Source organism: Dunckerocampus dactyliophorus, chromosome 3 (genome assembly GCF_027744805.1).
Source record: "Dunckerocampus dactyliophorus isolate RoL2022-P2 chromosome 3, RoL_Ddac_1.1, whole genome shotgun sequence".
Taxonomy (NCBI): domain Eukaryota; kingdom Metazoa; phylum Chordata; class Actinopteri; order Syngnathiformes; family Syngnathidae; genus Dunckerocampus; species Dunckerocampus dactyliophorus.
The window spans coordinates 27,814,307-27,840,682 of record NC_072821.1 but is presented as its reverse complement, the minus strand read 5'-3'; the positions used below and the strand labels follow the sequence as shown (position 1 = coordinate 27,840,682).

The 26,376-nt window shown below is 39.3% G+C and overlaps 1 protein-coding gene across 6 annotated transcripts in view; it reads left to right on the top strand.

Moving 5' to 3' along the window:
* Positions 1-23,841, top strand: part of spg21 (SPG21 abhydrolase domain containing, maspardin) — a 41,243-nt gene extending 17,402 nt beyond the window's left edge. For 4 of the 6 annotated variants that reach the window (XM_054770630.1, XM_054770627.1, XM_054770629.1 and 1 more), the window contains 7 exons: positions 8,135-8,296; positions 8,554-8,634; positions 16,586-16,731; positions 16,819-16,927; positions 19,019-19,126; positions 19,213-19,353; positions 22,332-23,840. In XM_054770630.1, the coding sequence (XP_054626605.1) occupies positions 8,258-8,296; positions 8,554-8,634; positions 16,586-16,731; positions 16,819-16,927; positions 19,019-19,126; positions 19,213-19,353; positions 22,332-22,454 (747 nt within the window). In that variant the 5' untranslated portion in view covers positions 8,135-8,257 and the 3' untranslated portion in view covers positions 22,455-23,840. Of the gene's footprint in view, positions 1-8,134; positions 8,297-8,553; positions 8,635-16,585; positions 16,732-16,818; positions 16,928-19,018; positions 19,127-19,212; positions 19,354-22,331 lie in introns of all 6 variants that reach the window. The other 2 variants (XM_054770626.1, XM_054770625.1) reach the window with 2 other exon arrangements.
* Positions 23,842-26,376: the final 2,535 nt, after the last annotated feature.

The following is a 26,376-nucleotide window of genomic DNA, read 5'->3' as shown; positions in this document are numbered from 1 at the left end:
TGGAAAAGAAAATGAGCAGTATGTGACACACACACACACACACACACACACACACACCTTATGTTACAGTCCACTTGGCAGTTGACTAGTGAAAGAGGTACACGTAACATAAAAGGACGGACGTGATGGATGATTTCTTTAGAATTTAGTAGCACACCGGGTGATCAACGCCATCTGCATCGTGTTGCAGCCACCACAACAGGACCAGATGCCAGGCCCGACTCAAGCTCGATACTGTGCATGGCCAGATTGACATATTTTGGTCAAAACCACACACAGGGTCTTTATATTTTAAGGAGGTTTTGTTTGAAAGCAACAACACATCGCAACGAATAATTGACCTTGACGCAGCGGTTTTGCGCAACACTGTTAGTGGGTCCCTTATCCCTCTGTCAGGCAATCATACGGCACCCTTCATTATGAAAGCGGAATAAATGCTCAGGTCTGCATTTTCCTTCTCAAACACGCGTGGCTTTGCAGGTGTTTTCACCAGTTCAACTGGCTTCAACTTGTTTTGACAGTTGCTAATTTGGTGGCCAAGATTTTGACAGTAGGCACACATCGAATGCTCTTTAGTTGTGCCAAGCATAGGAGAAGCCACCTGTTGATGCAGTCAACAGGTGTGCACCCCCTATCTGTGAGCATGCTCGACCGGATTGCGCTACGACGACGAGGGCCTGTCAAAGCTCCCCTTGTGAATCCAAACGTATTCATCTGCTAACACGGAAGCAGTAGCAACATTAGTAGCTTTTTGCTCATTTATATATGTCGTTATTTTGTCTTGTAGACAATTTTTTAAGTCTTTAGTAATATTAAATTGCATAATTGGTCAAAGTCGCTCACATCCTGTGCATAGCACTAGCGATTAAAGAGTGCAATTTTTTCACGACCACCCTCTAACGTAGCTCTGGCTGTCAGGCTTTCGAACTCGACAACATTTTTGTCTGTATGCCGCTGGGACAAGTTCATATGACCATAAGACTGCAGTTTTCATCTCGTCATAGTTTAGACTTAAGTAGAGTGAGAGGGAAGCATGTGCTTCCTGGGCTTTACCCGTAAAGATACACTGCAGTGGCCAAATTTCTTTAGTCCACTTTAAGGTCGTCACCACCCGCTCAAATAATATAAAGTATTTGTCCACAGCACTCTCCGAAAAAGGCGGGATAAGGCGTATGCACTTATTTACATAAAAATCCGTCTCAGACTCGCTACTTGGCCGTCTTATGCTATGACAAGCAGATTGGCGTCTAATAGCTTCCTCCATTTTAAACCGACGTAACACATACTCATGCTTCTTTTAACTCCAACCACTGCATTTCAGTTTACGCAGCTCAGGTCCAGATCTACAGTAGCACAATGAGAGAGCTACGGGAGGGAGAATATTTTTTTCTCTAGTGCATTGAGAACAGATTAGCTTTAGTGCATTTATAAAATTTTTCTAGGTTTGGATCAGCCATAAAGTACTTCATTTTAAATTGATAGGGATTTGGGTGCAATTGACAATGAAGATGAACATGGACTATGATAGCGCGAGGCCAGCAGCTCAACAGGTAAGAGGATTACCAAGCTCTAAACGTTTTCAATTTTTTGGATAAGGGAAGACAAAATCCGTTCCCGGACAAGCCCCCAATTACATCACGGTCCCCGTGGCAGTTGTCTAGGGAGAGAGGGACACGCAACATAAAATGACGGACATGATGGATGATTTAGCGTGATTTTTTTTTTTACAAACTAAATATGAGGTTTAGCGCCAGTCCGTAATTGTTCAGAAATTCAACAGGCCAACTTAGCCCGAGTCCACAAATGAAAGAAGGGCACTTGGAAATGGTTCAGCTGGTGCTGTGTGGCGAGGATGCAGTGGTCGGAGCTGTGGTGAGCGGCATGTGTCATGTGAGAGAGAGCGACGTCACCTCCTCTGCTTTATCTTCTTGACTGGCCAGTCCGGACCTGCACACAATTAAAGGATGCAAACAAGAGAGCGGTGCACACAGCTCGTAACACCTTACAAATGCTGCAGCTAATAAGAAGTTCCATGTGAAGTTCTCCATGAAATCGTTGCCAGGATAAGTACTAAATAATAATACTTAAAGATTTTTTAAAAACATCAAATTATCATTTATTAGCATCTTACTTTAGCTCATACAACTTAAATAAAACATTTTAGTTATTTTTTATTTAGAATGCGTTTGCAAATTATTGACATTTTTTCAAGTAATCCCTAGTGGCTTATTAAACACTTCATATAAAAATGTCTTCATACATACTTGTATATTGCCTTACCTCACACAAGTTTGCTCTTAGCTTGAGATATTTAAAAAAAAATTATATTATTATTACTATTCTATTTGTACTTGCTTTTCTTATACATTACATTATATACAATAAATACCTATTTGTTAATGTCAATTTGTATTTTCTTCTACTGGTACTGGTCATAAGTATTGTGATATGCACTTTAAAATACAAGAATTTAATTTAAAATACGAATGTTAAAAACACAAAACAGCTAATGCTTTTGATACAGCATCTTTATTCTGTCATTTCAAAAAACACTGACCATATTCGATGTACAGTGGTGTGAAAAAGTGTTTCACACCACTGATTTGTTACTTTTTTGTATGTTTGTCACACATAAATGTTTCAAAAATCATCAAACAAATTTTAAGTGTTAGTCCATGACAACACAACTGAATACAAAATGCACTTTTTAAATGAAATTTGAACTTCTAAATGAAAAAATTAAAAAAAAAAAAATCCCTGTGTGAAAAAGTGAGTTCAAGTGGAAAAGGGTAGAAATCCATTTCTAAAGCTTTGGAACTCCAGCAGTGAGAGCCATTATCCACAAACGGCGAAAACATGGAACAGTGGTGAAACTTCCCAGGAGTGGCCGGCCAACCAAAATTACCCCAACAGCATAGCGACGACTCATCCAAGAGGTCACAAAAGGCTGTTTTGCTGCTTCAGACTTACTGTGATAAATGGAACCATGAATTCTGCTGTCTAACAAAAAATCCTGAAGGAAAATGTCCGGCCTTCTGTTTGTGACCTCAAGCTCAGACAAACTCGGGTTCTGCAGCAGGACAATGATCCAGAACACACCAGTAAGTCCACCTCTGAATGAAAGGCTGAAGAAAAACAAAATGAAGACTTAGGAGTGGCCTAGTCAAAGTCCTGATCTGAATCCTTTTGAGATCTTGTGGCATGACCTTAAAAAGGCGGTTCATGCTGGAAACCCCTCCAATGTGGCTAAATGACAACAATTCTGCAAAGATGAGTAGGCCAAAATTCCTCCACAGCGCTGTAAGAGACTCACTGCAAGTTATCGCAAACGCTTGATTGCAGTTGCTGCTACGGGTGGCCCAACTAGTTATTAGGTTTAGGGGAGAAACACAGGACTATGTGGGTTTGGATTTTTTTCTCTCTTAATAATAAAAAAAAACACTTAAAAATTGCATTTTGTGTTCAGTTGTGTTGTCATTGACCAATATTATTAGTCAATTAATAATTATCTGAAACATTGAAGTGTGACACACATGCAAAAAAAACCAACACATTTTCAGACCACTGTACATTTGAAAACAAAGCATTACTACTGATGGTAAATACTACAGTAGAACCTTGGTTAGCATCATTAATCTGTTCCAGGTGGTCTGACTCTAATCGAAACAGACTCTAAACCAAATAAAATTTTCCCATAAGTAATAATGTGAATACAATTACTCTGTTCCAAAAAGCCAAATGTTTTTATAGTTTTGACATGCAGAAACAATTGGAAATACAAATAAGTACATATAAATGATGAATGAAAGGGATAAAGGATAATTTAAGGTTGCTTTTACCATCAATGAAGACATGATTGTTTCCAAAGACACACAATGTGGTCTTGAGATCAACATGGACACCACCTTTGTGTTGTGCTGTGAGTTTAAGTGTTCCTCACCTCAAGTCTCTGCCTTCCTTTGCTTTTCACTGCAATATAAATAAGCCAAAATGAAGCCAAAGAAAGTTGCAAGTGCCAGAATTTTCCCAGTATCAGAACCAACATGAACACTTGCCATCTACATTTTACAAAGTTTTACCCAAATTAGGTTTGACAAAGATAGCTTACCTTAAGTAGCTTACCTTCTTTTTCATCGTGTGACGGTTCCGTCTTCCTCTATCCTTCATGTCCACAACTCCATACGTTAACTCAGGGGTCTCAAACTCAATTTCATTGGGGGCCACTGGAGGTAGAGTCTAGGTGAGGCTGGGCCGCATGAAGTATTGGGTACTCCCAATACTGTGGCATGTGCACACGTTACACTGGTGTCAGAAGTGAAAGTGCCGGAGAGTCAAGTAGGAGTTTTGAGTTGAGTTTTGTAATGCCTCATTTTGGTTTTCATTTTGATTTCAGTTGACTGAAATAATTTTTTACACATTGATTATTTTGATATTGGACCAGACACAACAAGGTAATGCTCACTATACATTATAATTGAGATTAAGTCAGGTAAATAACGTACTCTGATGATGGCTCTGTGTAAAGGCTGGTTCAGAACGTAACTATCCTATCAATGCGGTGACTAGATATTATGTTTTCCCAATTCAGCTAAGTTTGCTTAAGAAAACAAAAGTGCTGCCTGAAAAGCCTGAATTGAATTCATGCCATTATGTTTGTCCCACACACATGTGCTTTCCGCATCCATGCTTTTCCAGACAGTGAGTAGTGTCAGCAGGTTTAGGGCATCCTTTCATAGATTGAAAGGATCTGCATTAGGTAGTTATTATCCTATTATCTAAGTATATTATTTGCGCAAAAATCTCTGACGACATGCACCCTCTAATGGAGGATCAGGGCTGACAGAAGATGTAAAATAAAAATGCAGCATGCATAATATATCTCATTAGATTATTAGCAATAATCGATAGAATACTCAATACTAAAAGAATCGATAGCTGCGACCCTAATTATGATTATGATTATGATTTAGTCATCTTTATTTTGTTTGTTGTTTTGATACTTATTTTCCTAACTATATTCACCAATGTGTCTGCTATTCAAGATTCAAGACTTTTATTGTCATGTGCATAGTAAAACAGACAGTTATACTAAGCAATGAAATTCTTATTGTGTTCATTCTCCCAAGAAAAGAAAGAAAAACACAAGAAAAAGAATAAGAACATAAGAAACATATGTACCAATAAATTAAGCAACAACAGAAGAGACATTAATACAGATAAATAATACAAATAAATAAATAAAGTGCTATGAGTGTGTGCGTGTGTTGCGTGCGGCGTGTGTGAGTGCTTCGTTGAGAAGTCTGATGGCCTGTGGGTAAAAGCTGTTCGCCAGCCTTGTGGTCCTGGACTTCAAACTCCTGTAGCGTCTGCCTGACGGTAGGAGTGTGAATAATGAGTGTTGTGGATGTGTGCTGTCCTTGATGAGGTTGTGTGTTCTGCGTAGGACTCTAGATTTCTAAATGTCTTGCAGTGAGGGGAGGGCTGCCCCAACAATGTTCTGTGAGGTCCTGATCACCCGCTGGAGTGCCTTCCTATCACGTGTTGTACAGTTACCGTACCAAACAGTGATGGCGGCTGTAATGACACTTTCGATAGTGCATCTGTAGAAGCAACTAAGGATTTTGGTGGACATGCCAAATTTCCTCAGTCTTCTCAGGAAGTACAGTCTCCTTTGGGACTTCTTCAGAATTTGTTGGGTGTTGTGAGACCAGGTGAGGTCCTCGCTGATGTGTGCCAAGGAACTTGAAGGTTTTCACCCTCTCCACCTCAGTCTCATCAATAAACAGGGGTCTATGCGGCTCCTTTTCCCTTGTTCTTGGGTCGATGATCATCTCTTTAGTCTTATCTGTATTGAGAAGGAGACTGTTATCACGACACCAAGCTATGAGGTCCGCCACCTCTCTTCTGTATGATGTTTCAACACCACCAGTGATCAGGCCGATGACTGTAGTGTCATCGGCAAATTTAATGATGCTGGTGTTGTTCTGGGAGGCCACGCAATCGTAGGTGAAGAGCGTGTAGAGGAGCTGACTCAGCACACACACCTGTGGGGTCCCAGTGCTCACAATTCTTGAGCCGGATGTGCGATTGTGGACTCTAACTTTCTAACAGGCAGGCCCCAATCTGCCTGTTAGAAAGTTAAACACCCAGTTACATAGTGTGGGTGACAGGCCAAGTGTGAGGAGTTTATCTGAGAGTTTGTGGGGGCTGACTGTATTAAAAGCAGAGCTATAGTCTATAAATAGCATTCTGACGTATGTGTCCTGGCCTTTGGATGGCAGTGTTGACTGCATCATCCGTGGACCGGTTCTGGCGATATGCAAACTGTAGAGGGTCCACAGTGGCCGGGATGCTCTTTTTGATGTGCGTCATGACTATTCTTTCAAAGCACTTCATTACAATAGGAGTGAGTGCTATAGGGCGATAGTCATTCAAGCAGGTCACGTTGCTCTTCTTGGGTACGGGCACTATGGTGGTGGACTTAAAGCAGGTTGGTACAGATGCTTGTGCAAGCGACAGGTTACTAACTAACTAACTAATACTGTAATGCTGCTTGTTGTGGGGAAGGAGAGACTCACGTCGCCGATGCACTTTAATGGCTTTATTAACAGCGAAGAACACTGCAGGACTTTACATCCACGCCAACATAAACACACTTTCCAACTCTCTCGAAACTCACAGCTAGCACTGAGCCTAGCTCTCCTGCTCGGGACGCCCACCATCACTTCCTGATGAACTAAAGCTGTAATGACAACTCTGCCGTATAAAAAGTAAAATATTAAAAACAAGCGTAAGACATTACTAGCACAGCTTTGTTCTGTGGGTCGTGGATATATTCAGTTCATATGATGTTTTCATAATTCATATCAGTTATTATTAAGCCTCTAGCTTCCTTTTAGTAAGTAAAAACCTTGGCTATGATTGCACTACATTGTCTTGTAGACCTACAAAGTACACTTGAAAGAACAAGAGGTGAATAAATGTATTGCAACTGATGTGAAACTGATGAGGGGTAGGATTAAATAAGCTTTGCTTCTTCCTACTCCTTTTTGGACATGCAAAATTGTGAATTCTACTATGTGATGTGCTACTGTTTGACTCATATGCATGTTCAGGATGAATTAAAACCATGAACCATGAACCATGATAATAACAAGCCTAGTAGTGCTGTACAACTTTTATCCGCAGTCCGCAGTGCCCTCTACTGGTCAACATTATTATTATTTTTTCCCCTTTTTTTTTCTTTTTTTTTCCTCTACCGGTCAACATTCAAACTGGACGCCAACCTGTCTATAGAGGCCACCTGTCTATAGCGGCCACTTTCGCAGACTCCCTCTAGTGGCCGCTATAGACAAGTTTGACTGTATTTTTAAGTCACAAATTATTCTTATTAATTATTTATTCTGATATTGCACTTTGTTGAAATTGTAACTTTATTGCTCTCAAGTTACCAATAAATTGCTGTTATTGTTTTTTTTACAATGTGTTTTATGTGGTTCATAAAAAAAAGAGAATTACGTGTAGTGAAATGCTTGAAATTATTAATAGAATATGTAATTAATATAGAAGCAGGAGGTCTTTGCAGCCTACAAGCATAACATTTTCAATCAGTTCATTCTGTGTACGGTAATGCAGTACATCATTTTTTTAAAAATCACGTGGATTACAAGTAAAGTCAACATGAGAGATGATTAAATACAACCAAAACGTTGATCTAAGTCTAAGAATTCAGTGAGTGATTGTGGAGAGTTCTTCATTTGTTCTGTCTGAGCTTAGTATGAGATACATGAAATGAAACTGGGATTAGAAAAGATTGAGTTCATAGACAGAGGGCTCTGACTTCTCTGCCTCATAAAGAGACACAAAAGTTGAGAAACTCAGAGAATTATATTAGAGCGAGCTGAGATCTTTTCTGAAACTTTAAAGGAGACTGCTCTGGAGAAAAAATGAGACAGAGGAGAAATAAACCTTAGTCTAAGTTTGTTGTCACACAGATCTCAAAGTTGTCTAGGAGAAGTAAATGAAACATTTGTTTGCTCGCTTTTCAAATTTTCTTTTCTGGGACTTCAACTGCACTTTCAGAATGTTTTTTATTTATTCAAATTTAATATACTCTTCTCATTTTCCCCTCTAGATTATTGTTGATGATGATGACAGCAAAGTGTGGTCCTTGTATGATGCAGGCCCAAAGAGCATCAGGTGCCCCATCATTTTTTTTCCCCCCGTCAGTGGAACTGCTGAGGTGTTCTTCCAACAAATGTTGACTCTGACAGGCTGGGGCTACAGAGTCATATCTGTGAGTTGAACTGAAAGTGGTGTATAAGAAAAGTGTGCAGTTTCTCTCTGGCTTCACTCTGAAAGTAATTGGCATGCATATAACGCAGTGGGATGCAATAAGTATTAAATACATGCACTTTTACAGGATTAACAGTTCCTGCTCAGCAATGTAAATAAGTGTGATACTGTGTTTGATTGCTCAGTTATCTATTCACTTAATTTACTGTTTCCTTTTGAGTTGTTACAAAGATACAATTAATATTTTGTTGCTTTCAGCTTCAGTATCCCGTGTACTGGGGTCTCATGGAGTTCTGTGATGGATTCAGGAAGCTTCTTGATCACCTGCAGTTGGATAAAGTGAGTTTTCTAACAACTTGTTATTGGGTACTCACTGTAAAGTACAGTGGGACCTTGGTTAATGTCAGAAATATGTTCCAGAACATACTCTAACCCAATCAGTTTTTCCAATAAGAAATCATGTAAATTCAATCCATTCCAGAAAGCCAAAAATGTTAACACAAAACATGCAAATGAATACATATAGAAGATTAATGAAAGGGATATAAGTGAACAATTAAGATTACTTTTACCTTCATTGAAGACATGATTGTTGCCAAAGACACAATGTGGCAGCAAGATTAACATGGATACCACCTTGGTGTTTTTGGAGTTATTTCATATATTTCAGTTATATAATGAGTTATTTTATATTCAGTCAAACTTGTCTATGGCGGCCACTAGAGGGAGTCTGCAAAAGTGGCCGCTATAGACAGGTGGCCTTTATAGACAGGTTGGCGTCCAGTTTGAATGTTGACCAGTAGAGGGAAAAAACCCAACAAAAAGGGAGGGGGGAGAAATAATAATAATAATGTTGACCAGTAGAGGGCACTGTGGGACTGCGGATAAAAGTTGTACAGCACTACTAGGCTTGTTATTATCCACGACCCACAGAACAAAGCTGTGCTAGTAATGTCTTACGCTTGTTTTTAATATTTTACTTTTTATACGGCAGAGTGTCATTACAGCTTTACAACGTTGGAGCAGTGTTTTTGTAGTTCTGGAGAAAGCTCATGACAGGGTGCCCAGAGAGGAACTGTGGTATTTTATGAGGAAGTCTGGAGTGGCAGAGAAGTATGTTAGAGCGGTGCAGGACATGTATGAGGACTGTAAGACAGTGGTGAGGTGTGCTGTAGGTGTGACAGAGGAGTTCAAGGTGGAGGTGGGACTGCATCAGGGATCAGCTCTGAGCCCCTTCTTGTTCGCTATAGTGATGGACAGACTGACAGACGAGGTTAGACAGGAATCTCCATGGACTATGATGTTTGCAGATGACATTGTGATCTGCAGTGAGAGCAGGGAACAGGTGGAGGAGAAGCTAGAGAGGTGGAGGTTTGCCCTGGAAAGGAGAGGAATGAAGGTTAGCTGCAGTAAGACAGAGTACATGTGTGTGAATGAGAGGGACCCAAGTGGAAGAGTGAGGTTACAGGGAGAAGAGATCAAGAAGGTGGAGGATTTTAAGTACTTAGGGTCAACAGTCCAGAGCAATGGAGAGTGTGGAAAAGAGGTGAAGAAGTGTGTACAGGCAGGATGGTACGGGTGGAGAAAAGTGTCAGGTGTGATGTGTGATAGAAGAGTTTCAGCTAAAATGAAAGGAAAGGTGTACAAAACTGTGGTGAGACCAGCGATGTTGTTTGGTCTAGAGACAGTGTCAATGAGGAAAAGACAGGAGAAAGAGCTGGAGTTAGCAGAGATGAAGATGCTGAGGTTCTCTCTGGGAGTGACCAGGAAGGATAGGATCAGGAATGAGTATATCAGAGGGACAGCACATGTTAGAGGTTTTGGAGATAAAGTCAGAGAGGCCAGACTGAGATGGTTTGGACATGTCCAGAGGAGAGATAGGGAATATATAGGTAGAAGGATGCTGAGTTTTGAACTGCCAGGCAGGGGGCCTATAGGAAGACCAAAGAGGAGGTTTATGGGTGTAGTGAAAGAGGACATGAAAGTAGATGGTGTGAGAGAAGAGGATGCAGAAGACAGGGTTAGATGGAGGCAATTGATTCGCTGTGGCGACCCTTGAAGGAAAAAGCCGAAAGGAAAAGAAGAAGATTTACATGTGGACAACTTAGAAGAACTTTTGTTTGAATCCACCCATTTTTCATGTGAGCAACAGTGGAACATGTGACTTGACAGGTGTGTTTTGTTACGCACGTTTGTCCACTTACATTACTTATTCAATCAATAAATAGCACTGAATTTCTATGCTCAGTTTCAGATTGGGTAGGATATGCTTTGCATGTAGACCGCATGTAGAGGTGAAACATGAAAGACAGAGAGCTGACTATGGGTTGTTGTGGAAAAAAGTATTTCTTTCGAAAAGAGAATGCCTGAAATAAAGACAGGGAGTTTGTGCAGTTTATCTCTTTTGCAAAAGAAGGTCAGACATACAGAAACATACATGTATGGCAGTCTGCAGATGTCTGATGTCTGCCAAGAGTTGCCTCTTGGCTAAATCTCTTATACCCCATAGAATGCAAAGATTTACATTGTAAAAGAAAAGAGACATTCTTGTCACTCCCCTGATGCCACCCTTGTATTAGCTTACGTCGGGTTAGCTTAAATCGCATTCCAATGGCACGGTTTGTACACCCATGCTAGATAACCTCCTGACTGAGAGGTCAACTGTGTTTGAAGGGACTTCCTGATGGCGCCTGGTCCTGGGGGAACTAGTAATCAAGAGTGACTTTCTCTGGCACTGTTTGTTACCCCCAGGCTACAGATAACCAACCTCCTGCTGGGCCGACTGCAGCATGCACTCAGATACAAGAATTGAAGTGCTACAAAAGGCTATAAAAAGTAGTTAGTAGTAGATAATGTGTTACTGAAGTTATGCCTGTAAACTATACATTTTCCCATCACAGGGTGAAAAACAAGCAATTGTACATCTGAGGGAAGATGGAAAATCAATCAGAACCCACTCATCAAGTCCCAGTTTACCATGTTCTTATTCCTAAAAAGTGCCCGCTTAAGCAGGCATTGAAGTACGTGGTCGACCGCTTTTGTCGACATAAAATGTGGGCCCAAAAAGGATAATTTCTTAAAAAAAATAGATCCGTTTATGTAGACTACTGTCAACGACGGTCTAGTCAAAATGTTAAAACGTGCACACAGTGACTTCCTATTCAGTGAAAAGTAAGCTTCATAATAAAAGCATGTAACAACATATACATACATATACCGTATTTTCACGACCATAAAGCACACCGTATTAAAAGGCGCAGTCTCGGCTACAGGTGGTATTTTTGTATTTAACACATACACAAGGCGCACCGTGCTATTGGGCGGAGGTATGCACGGTAACACCTACCGACTTAACAAGCCCACTTGAAATCAGGATGGTCATCACTCAACACAACAGTCTAAGTCATGGTGCACAACTAAAAACATCACACAGCAACGCAAACACAGACAAGACATTACCTCTATTTCTGCAGAACAATAACTAACAACTATGTAGCTCAAACATGTAACTTTAAGAGCATTTGCACCAAAACACTACCGCAAAGCACGCTGGGGAACTACAATTGATTGTACTTTATTGAAGTATTTAACAATGCACTCATGTTATTTTTGATCAATCCTCATGCACAAATCCATCGAAGTCCTCATCTTTTATATCCCAAATGAAGAGCGGGGCAAGTTCTCCATCAAACACGCCAGGTTCCCTGTCATCGTTGTCAGTCAGTCTCGTTGCCGTGCGGCGCCTCAGAAATGATGCTGGCTTTTGTGAAAGCTCAAACTGTGCATCAGACACATTAGCCCAAGCATCCACAATCCATTAGTGAAGCTGTGTTCGCAAGCTGTCATCCATCGCTCCCACGCCGCTCGCAACTTAACTTTAAACGCCGTGTTTACATCCATTCACAAATTGTAGCAAAACAACACGGCGATGCCTTCCAGTGTTAGTGAAGCTGTGTTCGCTAGCTGTCATCTATCGCTCCCACGGCGCTCGCAACGTAACTTGAAACGCTGTGTTTACACTGATGTCCAGCGGTTGGAATTCCCTCGTCAAGCCTCCCGGAATGATGTTAAGCTCCAAGTTCATTTGCTTAATTTGTGGTGACGTGTGTGGGGAAAAAAAACATCCGGTCTCTTTCCGTACACATCACTCAGCCATTTTCTCGTCGTCCTTCCAGCCCCTTTGGTCCGGCTGGAAACTTTTCTTTAGTCAGCGTCAGCGTCTACCACAGGTAGCAGTTTCTGTCCATTACCATGGCAACCAAGCACAACAGTAAAAGTCGACTTCTTGTGTCCCGTTGTGTGTATCGCTACCGTGCTGGCCTTCTCTACAGTGTGGTTTACCAGGATGTGGAAAGTGAGCGGCACGTCGTCCATGTTGGTGATGTAGTTGGATGGATGGATGGCGCCATTTCATAAAATATACTTATATAACTACTGGGGCGTGCCTTTAGCGTCCTCAGTCACGTCCACCTTTCCTTTCCTCTATACAAGCAGCATGTCCCAGTCAGTCGAGCGGAGCGCTCATAAAAGTCACCCAGCAACACTTACAGATTTTGGAACTCGGTACACACATACGGCGCTCCGCATTAAAAGGCGCCCCGCCCATTTTGGACAAAATTTAAGACTTTTAAGTCCGCCTTATGGTCGTGAAAATACAGTATATAATATATGGCAATATTAACTGCAGTAAATAACAAAATATACCGTTTTTATTTTAGATTGTTAGCCACCAGAAGATTTGCCCATGTACAAAAGTCAAGAGATAAAGCTGCAGCAGCTATATTACTGTACATAAGAGTATAAAATATATGAAACAAAAGAATCAAAATAAAAATGTGCACTCTTGAAGGAACACAATGTTAAGACACTGGCCTAGGTTAAAAAAATACTTTATCATCCCCTTTTTCTTATGTCTCTGGTGAAAGTCACAAGTATGCAAGCAATGGCTAGTTTCAGTTTTGTCAACAACCGCTTATCGACGTTCCACATTCCACTGTACATGTGAATGTTTTGCCCATTTCCAAAACTATTTGTGAACTTTGTCATTTTCTATTTTTATTAAAGCATCTGTACATAGTTTTGTTTTTGCTCCCACTTGTTGAGAAATGAAGTACAGTGCAACAATACGTACGTGCAAACAACTGACCTAACTCTCTCAATTGGTGTGTTTATTAATTTATGAAAATATATATTGCTGAGCACTTCACATATGCAAGTCAACGTTCCAAGTAGGAGTGTCACGTTTTGATCTCTGAGATTTGGTGAAAAGCTGTATCGCGAGAACAGGGCAGCAAGAAGCCAACCAAGGCTGTGAACTATGGCGTGGCTACTATGAATGATAATACAGTCCTATGGAAGTGGCAGTGTACAAGTCATTGTTGGACGTGTACTGTACATTAAGTGCATTAGGCATTTCCATTAAGTGCTTTTAGGCACCTTGCAATCCAACCTGCCTCGGTGTTCATAGTGTCAGCGTCAACCAATGGATGTGTGGCTGTTTTTTTCAATCGGAGTTAAACAGCTGTTGCTACTTGTTGTCCAAGCAGAAGTTGTAGTAATTCTACATTTGATCAACTTTACTTAAAAAAAAAATCAACTTAACGAAAAATCAACCCATGTAGATGTTTGGACTTGTCTGCACCCTTAATCACTGAGCAGTTCTGTTAACACTTATTGCATTTGGCTCAGTGCCAACTTTGGGTTCCTTTTCATAACACACCTCATACGTACAAGAGATCCGTGTTGACAATTTAGCGGCACGCTATGTTTAGCAAGTAAAGGTGCGCATATAAGTGTTTCTTGCATCATACATTTATTCGTTAATGAAATACAAGCAATCAACAAAGGTGAAGAATCCACCGAGCGCGCGAGTGGGAGTGAGCTCTATCTCCATAATGCCATGTAATGCACGTCTGAAACCTGTAAAAAAAAAAAAAACTCCACAATGTAACTCAGCCCCTGACCAACAGAGCCAAGAAAGTAGAGTTTGGACACAGTCCTTGGTCACCTTGCTGCGTCACGCCTTCCTGGCAAAACATGCATAGGTGTCCAAAGTGTGGCGCAGGGGCCATCTGTGGAACTTGGCTCATTGCAGAAAAAAAATAAACAAAAACCCAGCAAAAGTGGAAAAATAGAGAAAAAAGGCTTAATGTAACTAGAAAAAGCTAAAATGTTGATACTAATTAACAAAAACACAAGGATTTGTCTTTAGATGCATATACTGTATGTATGTGTGTATATGTACAGTTTGTATATGTACAGTATACTTGTATGTTTTTTTTATATATTTTTTAATTACAAATATCAAAGGACAGCTGGACAGCCTTGATGTAAATAGACAAAGACAAGTAGATAAGAGAAAAACATTGAGCTGTATTATAATTATTTATTACTATTATAATAATTATCATTATTATTATTATTATCCATCCATCCATCCATTTATTATTATTATACATGATGATCATAACAGTGGTTTATTTGGTCTCAAAACATGTTGACTAATAATATCTTGAGCGTCAATTTGTGGGACAATAAACATTTCAAAACAACAGCATTGTTTTGTGACTCGGTTAAATAAAAAAGTCTGTTTGTCCAGTCATTTTTTCATTGTACTTTTGTTAAAATCAATATCAAAATCTTGTCTTGTTTTGTTCTTGTGGACCCAATCTCGTGCCTTGTCTTGTGAGTTGGGTGTCTCGTGACAACCCTAGTTCAGAGTATAAAATTTAACCCCTTTAAATCTCTCAGCTATTTACAACTTAAAAACTGGGGTTTTACAGAATACAATTACAACTGCAGGCTCCGTGAACTAAATTTTAGACTAGTCGCAAACCGTCATTGATGACACTCACCTTCAAAGCCTCACTAACAGCAGATAAAAGTCTGACAATTAACCTGTAAATGTACTGTAGTAAAAGAGACACCACGCCTTACCTCCATAAAGACACAATGACGGATGCTGCACACTTTTTGTCACATGTGCACATTTTACACATATTATTGATCATAAATTTTGTTAGCATGGATGCATTAGCCATACTGTGCTACATAAACAGCTCTGAACATTTGGAGGATTGAGCACAGTATTTAAACAATTCGTAGTAGTTCTGAAGTAAAAGGAGATGTGACAAGATTAGAATATAGCCACAGATTAGCTGCACCGCCGTATAAGACGTAGGATTCAAAGTTTAAGAAAAAAAGTAGCCGCTTATACACCAGAATTTACGGTACTGTAGGGTTTTTTTTGTTGTTTTTTTTACAGCAAATGCATTCAAGATATTTTTATGCTCTGCTGAATGAATGAATGAATATGACTGCCAAAACACAATTATTGTCTTAAAGAGTCAGTGCCTCACCAGCCATGAACCTCACCGCATGTCACTGCTGTTAGGATACCATTGCTCACAACCTCAGTCTGATTGGCTTCATAGGCTATCCACAACTTAAGTTCAATGCACTTCACAACCCAGACACAACAAACACCTTCCTCAAGTAGACACCTTCCTACAATACACGCCTGATACCCCCAGCAATAAGTAAACAGTGGATATAATGGATTTGGGTCCCAGTGACTTTGGCAGCACCCTCTACCGATTTTGAGGTGCTGGTGAGCTTTCATTTTTATTTTCTTCTGTTCATGTTTTGTGCTCATAGGTTTGTAATTTAAAATAAAAAAGAAACATGACTTAAAGGAAAACTATGCTTTTTTTTCCCAAAATACTGCCCATCATCCACAATCCTTATGTGAAACATCTAGCTGTGTATAAACAAAACATGGAATGTTGGCCAATACTTCAAAGATAATTTGCTTTTCTATTGGTAGTTGTTCTTGTTTCCTTGTCAGTACAGAATTAGTGTCCTGTCACATTGTTTTGGAGTGGACCCGTTACTTCTCGATAGGGGCGTGAGACGCTGCGTCACTACGGCAGAAAAGCTGCTACAATAACAATGTCGCTGTAGCTTGAGTTATATACAGGTCATTTATCCAAATGAACATTGTTGCAGTTTTTTTTTTTTAGGGCTTTATTGTCAAAATAGGTGTCCTGTTACATTGTTAGCTCCCACAATTTTTGCTGTTTTTCTCTCTTTAGAACGTGCAGAACAGAGAAAGACATTGGTCATGTTTCACATAAGGATTGTGGATGATGGGCAAAATTCCTAAAAAGTGCAGTTTTCAAACTTGTTCACAAATAGAAAGTGACGAAAAATGCTATTTTGTGGATGCCGTTTCTATTTTTTTACCCAGTTTGTGCCTGTCTTATTGATGATTTTCTTTGACTTTTTCAAGGTACATGTTTTCGGTGCATCCTTGGGTGGCTTCCTGGCCCAGAAGTTTGCAGAGTTCACATGCAAGTCCCCCAGGGTGCACTCTTTGATACTGTGTAATTCGTTCAGTGATACCGCCATCTTTAACCAGACGTGGACAGCAAACAGGTTGTTTTTTTTTGTTTTTTTTAAATCTTGTTGCAACTGTAATATTAGTTCAAATAATTAAGATTTATTTTTCCTATGTTTGTGTAGTTTTTGGTTGATGCCAGCTTTCATGTTGAAGAAGATTGTTCTGGGGAACTTCGCTAAAGGACCTGTGGACCCAAAAATGGCCAGTGCAATTGATTTCATGGTTGATAGGGTAAGGCCTTTTGTGTTCATTTTATTACTCAATGAAACTCTGTGTAAAGGGATTTGCTTGATACTGTACTCAACTGGGTTTATAGTCTCTCTGATTCCCTGGCTCCTCAATGGTGTGAGGGCATACAATTTTTGTAAATGTTATATCCATATATTTTGTTGTATATGTGATTTGTTTTAAATAACAAATCACTTTGCTGGATTGCACGTGACGTCATACATGGTTGCATTTGTCACTGGCTCAAACACTTTAGATTAAGCAAGCGTATTTGTAGCTAGATGTCAAGTGAAATCAAGGTGAAAATGCCACATATATGCGGTGTTTGAAATCGTTCAAAAAGGGGTTTCAGAAAAAAAAGAGACAGTTCAGCATAAACGGAAAAAAGTTCAAGAAACCAACAAAACACGCCAAGATACATGGCTGCTGAACCTGTCTTGTGTCATCGAGTGGCGCAGAGTATGAACACGCTTGACTTTGCAGTGACCAACAGCAAGCAAAATGAACACTAAAATTAAAGTTCAAAGATTACTGGAACTCGAAAATGTGAAATGCAGAAAGAATTGTCACAGAAAACTATAGATTTATCATTTCTTCATACTGCTTAATCTAAATGCACCAACTGTGCCCAATTATTCAAAACATACAATAAATATTCTGGCAAGATTACAAAGCCTGGTCTGTTGCAAGAAAAACAAATGGAAAAATAACATATAAAACAGGAAAAAAGTCTGCACCCTCCGTATCCGTGATGCGACCACTTTCGTTTACACCAAATTAATGTTCATATGTCCCCCGTGGAAAAACAGTGCTCAATGATCTGATGTCTGTGAATGCACTCACGTTCTTGTCTGTGTTATTTGCTTGCTATGCCATCATGGGGTGCATGCCATATTTATGGGTAACTTTTTCAAGCTTGAGTGGGAAGCGAAAAACATGGAGTGGGTCCGTCCGACACACAGCTGCATATATCTGCTGGAAAGGAGGGCACCATAAAGAGAGGACAGCATCTCACCACTGCATCTCATATGGGGTTGCAAGAAGTCCCTATAGTTGAGAAGTTTGAGTTGAAAAAATGCCGCAATTTGGGTCGCCGCTTGCCATTGAGTGGTGATGGTAGGTCCCGCCGCTATACCAGTTGAGAACCATTGAACAAGATGATGTCTACATACAATGGATCTAGTTCAGTTCTAGAGCGACAAGATTGCTAACAATTCAGCAGGATGACACAAAAACTTACCTCAAAAACTGTATAGTCTGCCCACTTCCTGCTGCCAACGCTGCAAGGCATGCTTATGTAACACACACGCACATGCATTAGTTATTGTTAACTAATGATAGCAATGTGGCAAAGTTTAGCTACTAACATTAGGTATCATTGAATGTGTAGCCTGTCAGAGCCACATGACTTCAAATTGTCACTAGCTTCTCTGTATGTGTATATGTGTATGTGTACATGCAATGGACATGCAAGTGAATACCAGACAGCGACGAGTAAAAGCCATGAATGCCAATCCTATTATTCAGATGGAACAACATTTGTGACAAATATAGGCATGGCATATGTTAAGTTTGTTCTTTTAAACCACTACTGGTAACATATGCGAGCCGGTGGTGGACAGCAGTCTAAAGCCACCTTGATACGTTCACGAATGTTGTCCCCACAGTGGTATGCAATATTTGCGTGCCAATGAGTACATTTGTCGTAAACTGCCGTGAAGTATGTGTAAACTGTGCGCGGCTACGTGCCGGTGTGCAAGAAAATTAGGAAAGGTTCATTTCTGGCATGCGTAATCTTTGTGCCACTTGAGTGACCAACTCTTAAACATAGTGCTAAAAACAGTTTTATATCAATATAACAATTTATTTACAAATATAACACCATGAACTATTCATAATTTTCACATTTGGAACTGAACTGTGTTTGCACGTGCGTGCGTACGCGTGTGTGTGCATGTACATGCGTTAAAATGTCCCCACAATGCGTAACCTTCTCCACGTTGTCTCACTTCATCCTCAGTTTTGAAATTGTGTTACTATGGTATAAGATTTACAAAATTGCTTCTTTCACTCTTAATATTTTATGTGCTGTAGCTGGAGAGCCTCAGCCAGAGTGAGCTAGCATCAAGACTAACACTGAACTGTCAGAACTCGTATGTGGAACCACACAGGATACACGATGTTGCTGTGACTATTATAGATGTAAGTCATCATGCATGAAAATGTTCATCATTATACGTACTGTAACTGATAAGCAAACTGAAGTGTTTGTCTTTTACACTCTGCAGGTTTTTGATCAAAGCGCACTGTCTTTAGAAGCAAAGGAGGAGATGTATAAATTGTTTCCAAATGCCAGACGAGCTCATCTGAAAACTGGGGGAAACTTCCCTTATCTTTGCAGAAGTGCAGATGTCAATCTTTACATCCAGGTATGGTCTTGTGAATCATTTTCATTTCTATCAAATTATGTGGCATCATTTTGTTACTAAAACATCACCCACTTATTATCAGGAAAGATATTCAAGATCATTTTCCCCCCAGTTTAGATCTGAGGTGTTTTCGAAGTGTTCCTTTAATTTTTTTTAATATATATATATATATATATATATATATATATATATATATATATATATATATATATATATATATATATATATTATACAGTCATGGAAAAAATTATTAGACCACCCTTGTTGTAGGAGCCATTTATGCTGCTTTTGGGTTTAGTTGACTTGGTTTGTTGTGGGATAATTGTGGAATGCTGTGATTGGTTGACCACTGGTGGCGATATGGAGGTGTTGGTGTTGCATATAGAGGTGCGGAAGTAATAGTGCATGGAATTAAGGTGACGGGAGGTCACACGGTTTTTACCGCTCACACTTATGCACACCATTGCACCCACACCCTCAATTTATTCAACATGCCATAACATTTGCCATCTTGGACATAGAATTCATTTTTTTGCATTCGTATACAATAATCACAATATTAATTCCATTGTCATCCTCTGTCTGGACATTGCATTATTAGAGCGCATTATTACCTGGATTGCCTGCACCCACAAGCAACTAAAACGAGACGTAACTGTCGCTACACTTGTTTCTTTGTTTGTTTCTTTGTTTGTTCTTGTTTGTTTGGACAAATATAACAATTACAACAAAAATAGCTCATAAGAGTTAAATGTTTTGTCTATAGCTATTCATGTAAGAACTTAAGTGATTTTGGTTATTATAAAGAAAACCATGGAAGTTTCTAGATATCAGCTCTTAAATGAAACTCTTTTGAGCTATATTTGTTATCATTATTATCCATCCATCCATCAATTTTCTTTATATTTATCCATGCACCTTTAGTTCTACCAGGCATTAAAATGGATCAATAAACTGAAGAAACAAGGGTGGTCTAACCATTTTTTCCATGACATGTATCCAGTCATCCCTCGCCACATTGCGGTTGGAATTTTGCGGCTTCATTCTATCACGCTTTTTACACATTAATTATTAAAAACCATGCTGTTTTGTGGCTGAATATGGCCCATTATTAGTATAAAAAAGTGCATATTTAAGCATATTTGATGTATTTTGCTGCCATTTTCAAGCATAAAAATTGTTAAATGAAGTAAAATACAAATATATGTCATTCAGAAGGCACATTCAAACACACAGTGAATGATATGTAATATTCTACTGGTCATTTGGTGTCAGTAATGTTACTATAATGTTCGGTGAGACACACAAGCACCAGACTTGATTGCCGGAACAACAGGCGTTTATTGCGAGTTTGAATGATGGCATAACAGGCGCAATAATTCCTAATAAAAATCTTTAATAAAAATTGGGCTACTGTTGCGGCCATAACCCCGCCCGCAAAAATTCAACTGTCAAGCTCAGACATCACTGCCTGTCAGCCTGTTTTACTGGCATTACTGTACTGTCCTTTCTTTCTTTAAAATATGTAATCACTGACCACAATAGTTCATGCAATACGCAGGGCAACTTGTTGTATTTTACTACTGATACTCGCCACACGAGATCTCGCAAGATTAAAACATGACGAGAACAGGGCAGCCAGAAGCCAATCAGACTGTGAACTATGGCGTTGCTACTATGAATGATAATACAGGAATATAGAAGTGGCAGTGTGCAAGGCATTATTGGAAGCTTATATTAAGTGCTTTATGCAATCTAACCTACCTCGGTGTTCACGGCATCAGCAAGTGACGTGTGGCTGTTTTTTTTCCATTGTGGGTGAACAGCCACTTGCTATTTGTTGATGTCCAAGCATAAGCTGTAGTAATTATACATTTGGTCATTTTTACTTAAGATTTGTCAAATCAAGCCAGGTAGATGGTCAGACTTGTCTGCACCCTTAATCACCAAGTGGTTTTATTGACACTCATTGCATTTGGCTCAGCACCAACTTTCAAGTACCGGCGTTCACCGTTTCCGTTTCAAAACACACCTCATACATAGAAGAGAGCCGTGTTAAACAATGTAGCGACATTGTTGCTATATTTAGAGAGTAAAGGTGCGCATATAAGTGTTTCTTGCGTCGGTAATACAAGCGATCAACAAAGGTGAAGAATCCACCGAGCAAGCGTGCGGGAGTGAGCTTCACCTCTCTAATGGGGGGCAAAGCACGTCTGAAAGCTGTAAAAATCCTTCCACACTGCAACTCAGCCCCTGAACAACAAAGCCAAGAAGGTAGAGTTTGGACACAATCCTCCGTCACCTTGCTGTACCACGCATTCCTGGCAAAACATGCATGGGCATCCAAAGTGTGGATAATTACAGAAATAAAATAAAACAAAAACACAGCAGAAATGGAAAATAAAGCAAGTAGGCATAATGTAAGTAGAAAAAGCTAAAATGTTGATACTTATAACTAATAAAAACACACAGAATTGTCTTTAAATATGTATACTGTATGTGTATGTTGTTTTTATTATATATATATATATTGTTTATGATTTTTTTATTTAATAATTAAAATTTAAAATAATTTAAATGTTTTTTTTGTATCAAAAGACAGCTGGCCAATGCTGATGTAAATAGACAAACACAGGTAGATGCCAAAAATAGTGAGTTGTATTATTATTTTATATATTTTATTATTATTATTATTAATGTCACTGTGGTTTACTTGGTCTCAAAATGTTTGAGCATCTTTGAGCATCAATTTGTGGGACAAACATTTCAAAACACACCTGCATTGTTTTGTCACTCGGTTAAATTTAAAAAAGGGTTTGTCCAGTTATATTTTTTCATTGTACTTTTCTTAAAATTAATGTTAAAATCTCATCTCGTCCCGTACTCGTGAGTTGACACCCCTAATTGATAACTATCTGGAAGGTTGTTTTTGTTCTGAATGCATTTTCACAGGCATCCACATATTCTTTGATCGATAGGTTCATTTGCGTCAGTTCCATGGGACACGTTATGCTGCCATCAACCCAGCGATGGTGATTGCTGAGGAACTGAAGGTCCAGGAATGCCACCTAAAAACTTGCCAAGAATCTGATGAGCAATGACCAACATTTGGTAGCGCTGCACACATTTCACTTTTTGATGGAAAAAATGAAATCGAGGACATTTGCTACAATGTGGTTTTATTTTGGGAGCAGGTAAAGTTAATTCTGGAGTGGCTTTGTATGTGTACACACACACACACACACATATACACTACCGGTCAAAAGTTTTAGAACACTCCAACTGTTCCAATTATTTATTGAAGTTCAAATCATTCAAGTCCAATGACTAGCTTGAAATGGTACAAAGGTAAGTGATGAAGTGCCAGAGGTTTAAAAAAAAGATTACACAAAACTGCAAAATAATGTGTATTTCAGAATTACTGTACACTATACAAAAAGGCATGTTTCACAGACCGTAAAATTGGTCAACAATTTAAAGCTGTTCTTCAGAAATGGAGGTGATCAACCCTTGGCAACTAATTCCTACAGGTGTTCCAAGTACTAGAGTTCTTACTACCTCCTCTGTCTGCATAGAAACAGTGTTCGGAACACACTGTGGTACTTACCCTCTTGAACATCAGTTAAACAGCATTGGACTGGAGAAAGTAATTTGTCGCTACAAAAATGGCAAGAAAAATGGGAATTAACAATGGAAGAGAGAGAGACCATCTTAACACTTAAAAATTGTAGGTTTTTCCTCCAGAGAAATTGGAGTGTTATAAAACTTTGGACCTGTGTGTGTGTGTGTGTGTGTGTGTGTGTGTGTGTGTGTGTGTATGCGTATTTATGTGTGTATATGTACTGTATATACTGTCTATATATTCAGGGTGTCCCAAAAAAATGTATACGCTCTTGAAATAATTGTGAACTAAGTCTTTGTTATAATTTGTTCAATTTTCAAAGTGTAATAGAATTTACAAACATAATTTTGTTTTGTCACCTCCTATTCTCCAACTGACATCCGTTTTGTTCCAGACAATGCTGACAACGCAAAGCAATGGAATTGCACACATCACAAAGCAATTTCCTTGGTATTTTCTTGCATTCACGTTCAGTGGCTATTCTCAATTCAGCGACTGTTGCAGCTCTCATAGCGTGGACTTTGTCTTTTAGGTGTCCCAATAAAGAAAAGGTCTGGTGGTGTGAGATCTGGTGAACGCGGGGAGTATTCAACGAAACCCCTCCTTCCAATCCACGTGTTTGGCAAGATCTCACATCTCTCAAGATCTCAGATCTCACATGTAACAATGTGATGGCAGCCCCATTTTGCTGAAAATAAAAGTCCTCATCTTCAAAGTCTTCTCTAATACAGTATTTGGCATGACACACTGTTGCAGCAGGTGCATACATTTTTTGGGACACCCTGTCTATATACACTTCTGATCAAAATCTTAAGACCAGTTGAAAAATTGCTAGAATTTGCATTTTGCACATTTGGATCTTAATGAGGTTTTAAGTAGAGCTACAATATGCAAAAACAAGAAGGGGGAGTGAGACAAAAAGCATTTTGAAAAAGTAATTAATTGAAAACAACAATTAAACTGAAATAGGCTGTTTATCAGCTGATCAGAAGTTTAAGACCACAGGATATAAAAGCCAAAAGCTGCTCAAAATTGTCATTTTCTGTCAGGCATTCACACTGTCATGCCCTCCTGATGGCTAAAGATAAGCGTTCTCTGTTTGAATGTGGTCGGATTGTCGAGCTGCATAAGCAAGGCCTCTCGCAGCGTGCCATTGCTGCTGAGGTTGGGTGCAGTAAATCAGGCATTCTAATTTTTATAAATAAAAATCACACCACAAAACTGCTCGTTTAGACTTTGCCAGGGAGCATCAAACATGGGACATTGAAGGGTGGAAAAAAGTTTTATTCTCTGATGAGAAAAATTTTTACCTCACGGTCCAGATGGCTTCCAACGTTACTGGCTTGACAAGAAGATTCCACCTGAGATGTTTTCTACCCGGCACAGTGGAGGGGGGTCCATCATGGTCTTGGGTGCTTTTTCATTCAGTGGAACACTGGAGCTTCAGGTGGTGCAGGGTCATCAAACGGCGGTTGCTTACGTGCAGATGTTGCAGCGGGCATCCCTCATGACTGAGGGCCCTCGTCTGTGTTTTTCAACAGGACAACGCTGCAGTTCACAATGCTCTTGACCAAGAACTTCTTCAGGGAGAATAACATCACTCTTTTGGACCATCCTGCATGTTCCACTCATTTAAATCCCATAGAGAACATTTGGGGATGGATGGCAAGGGAAGTTTATAAAAATGGCCATCAGTTCCAGACAGTTGATGCCCTTCATGAAGCCATCTTCACCACTTGGAGCAATGTTCCCACTAGCCTCCTGGAAACACTCACATCAAGCATGCCCAAGCAAATTTTTTAAGTGATTAACAAGAACGGTGGAGCTACTCATTAATGAGTCCTACTGAGAACATTTGTTGTTCTGGTTTGGAGAGTTTTTTTGTCATTTTTTTGAGCGAAGGTCTTCAACTTTTGATCAGCTGACAACAGCCTATTTCAGTTTAATTGTTGTTTTCAATAAATTACTTTTTCAAAGTGCTTTTTGTCTCACTCCCCCTTCTTGTTTTTGCATATTGTAGCTCTACTTAAAACCTCATTAAGATCCAAATGTGCAAAATGCAAATCCTAGCAATTTTTCAACTGGTCTTAAGATTTTGATTAGGAGTGTGTGTGTGTGTGTGTGCGTGTGTGTGCGCGTAGATATACAGTAGATATACTTTTTGATACATGTACATTGATTTACTAAATAATTTTTATGAAATCAAGTAAATCAGTAAAATCAATAAATTTAATCCCAATTAACCAACAAATGTGGGTTAGTTTATTCGCAGGATCTCAGCCCAACAGTGAAACATAATGAAATTAAAGTTCATTTGATGTTCTGTTTCGAATAATGCTGCATTGTATATATCCATCCATCCATTTTCTATACCGCTTCATCCTCATTAGGGTCGCGGGGGCATGCTGGAGCCTATCCCAGCTGACTTCGGGCGACAGGCGGGGTACACCCTGGACTGGTCGCCAGCCAATTGCAGGGCACATATAGACAAACAACCATTCACACTCACATTCATACCTACGGACAATTTAGAGTCGCCAATTAACCTCACCTGCATGTTTTTGGGAATATGGGAGGAGTGCCCGGAGAAAACCCACGCGCACACGGAGAGAACGTGCAAACTCCACACAGAAATGCCCAGGGGAGAATCGTCTTCCCGATCTCCAGGCTGTTCCTGTATTGGCCAACGTGCTAACCACTAGACTACCGTTACCCATTGTGTGTATGTGTATGTGTGTATATAGATATATATAGATATATATATAGATCGATAGATAGATAGATATAGATATAGATAATCAGATCCAGAAGTACTGCAAATATATGGAAATAAAAGCTGGGTTATAAATGTCTTGTCTCATCCTTTGATGTCAAACCGAAAAAATTTTAGTCTACAGCAGTGATCAAAGAATTGGCTTCGCCGTTCCAATACTTTTGGAGGGGAGTATAAATGTCAACAAAAAATAAGGGCATTTACTTTTAAAATATTTTTCTCAATTAAGTGACAATATAAACAATGGTTAACTTTTTTTTTACACTAGAATGACAGTTAAACATGCTAAAATGTGACTTAAAACACTGCCTGTAATAAAACTTTTAGAATGGCCACAGTTTGACCCTGAAACCGATTATTTCCATTTAGTTATTTTTACACTTGTATGACAGGTAAGAATGTTGAAATGTGACTTAAAACCTGTACACTTAATAAAGCTTTTATGATTCCCACAGATTGACCCTGAAACTGATTATTTCCATTTCGATTATTATTAACTGTTGGTTAACTTCTTTTTACACTTGTGTGGTAGTTAATGTTAAACTGTCATTTAAAATAATGCCTGTACATTTAATAAAGTATTGAGAATGGCCACAGTTTGACCCATTCATCCGTCCATTTTCTTCCG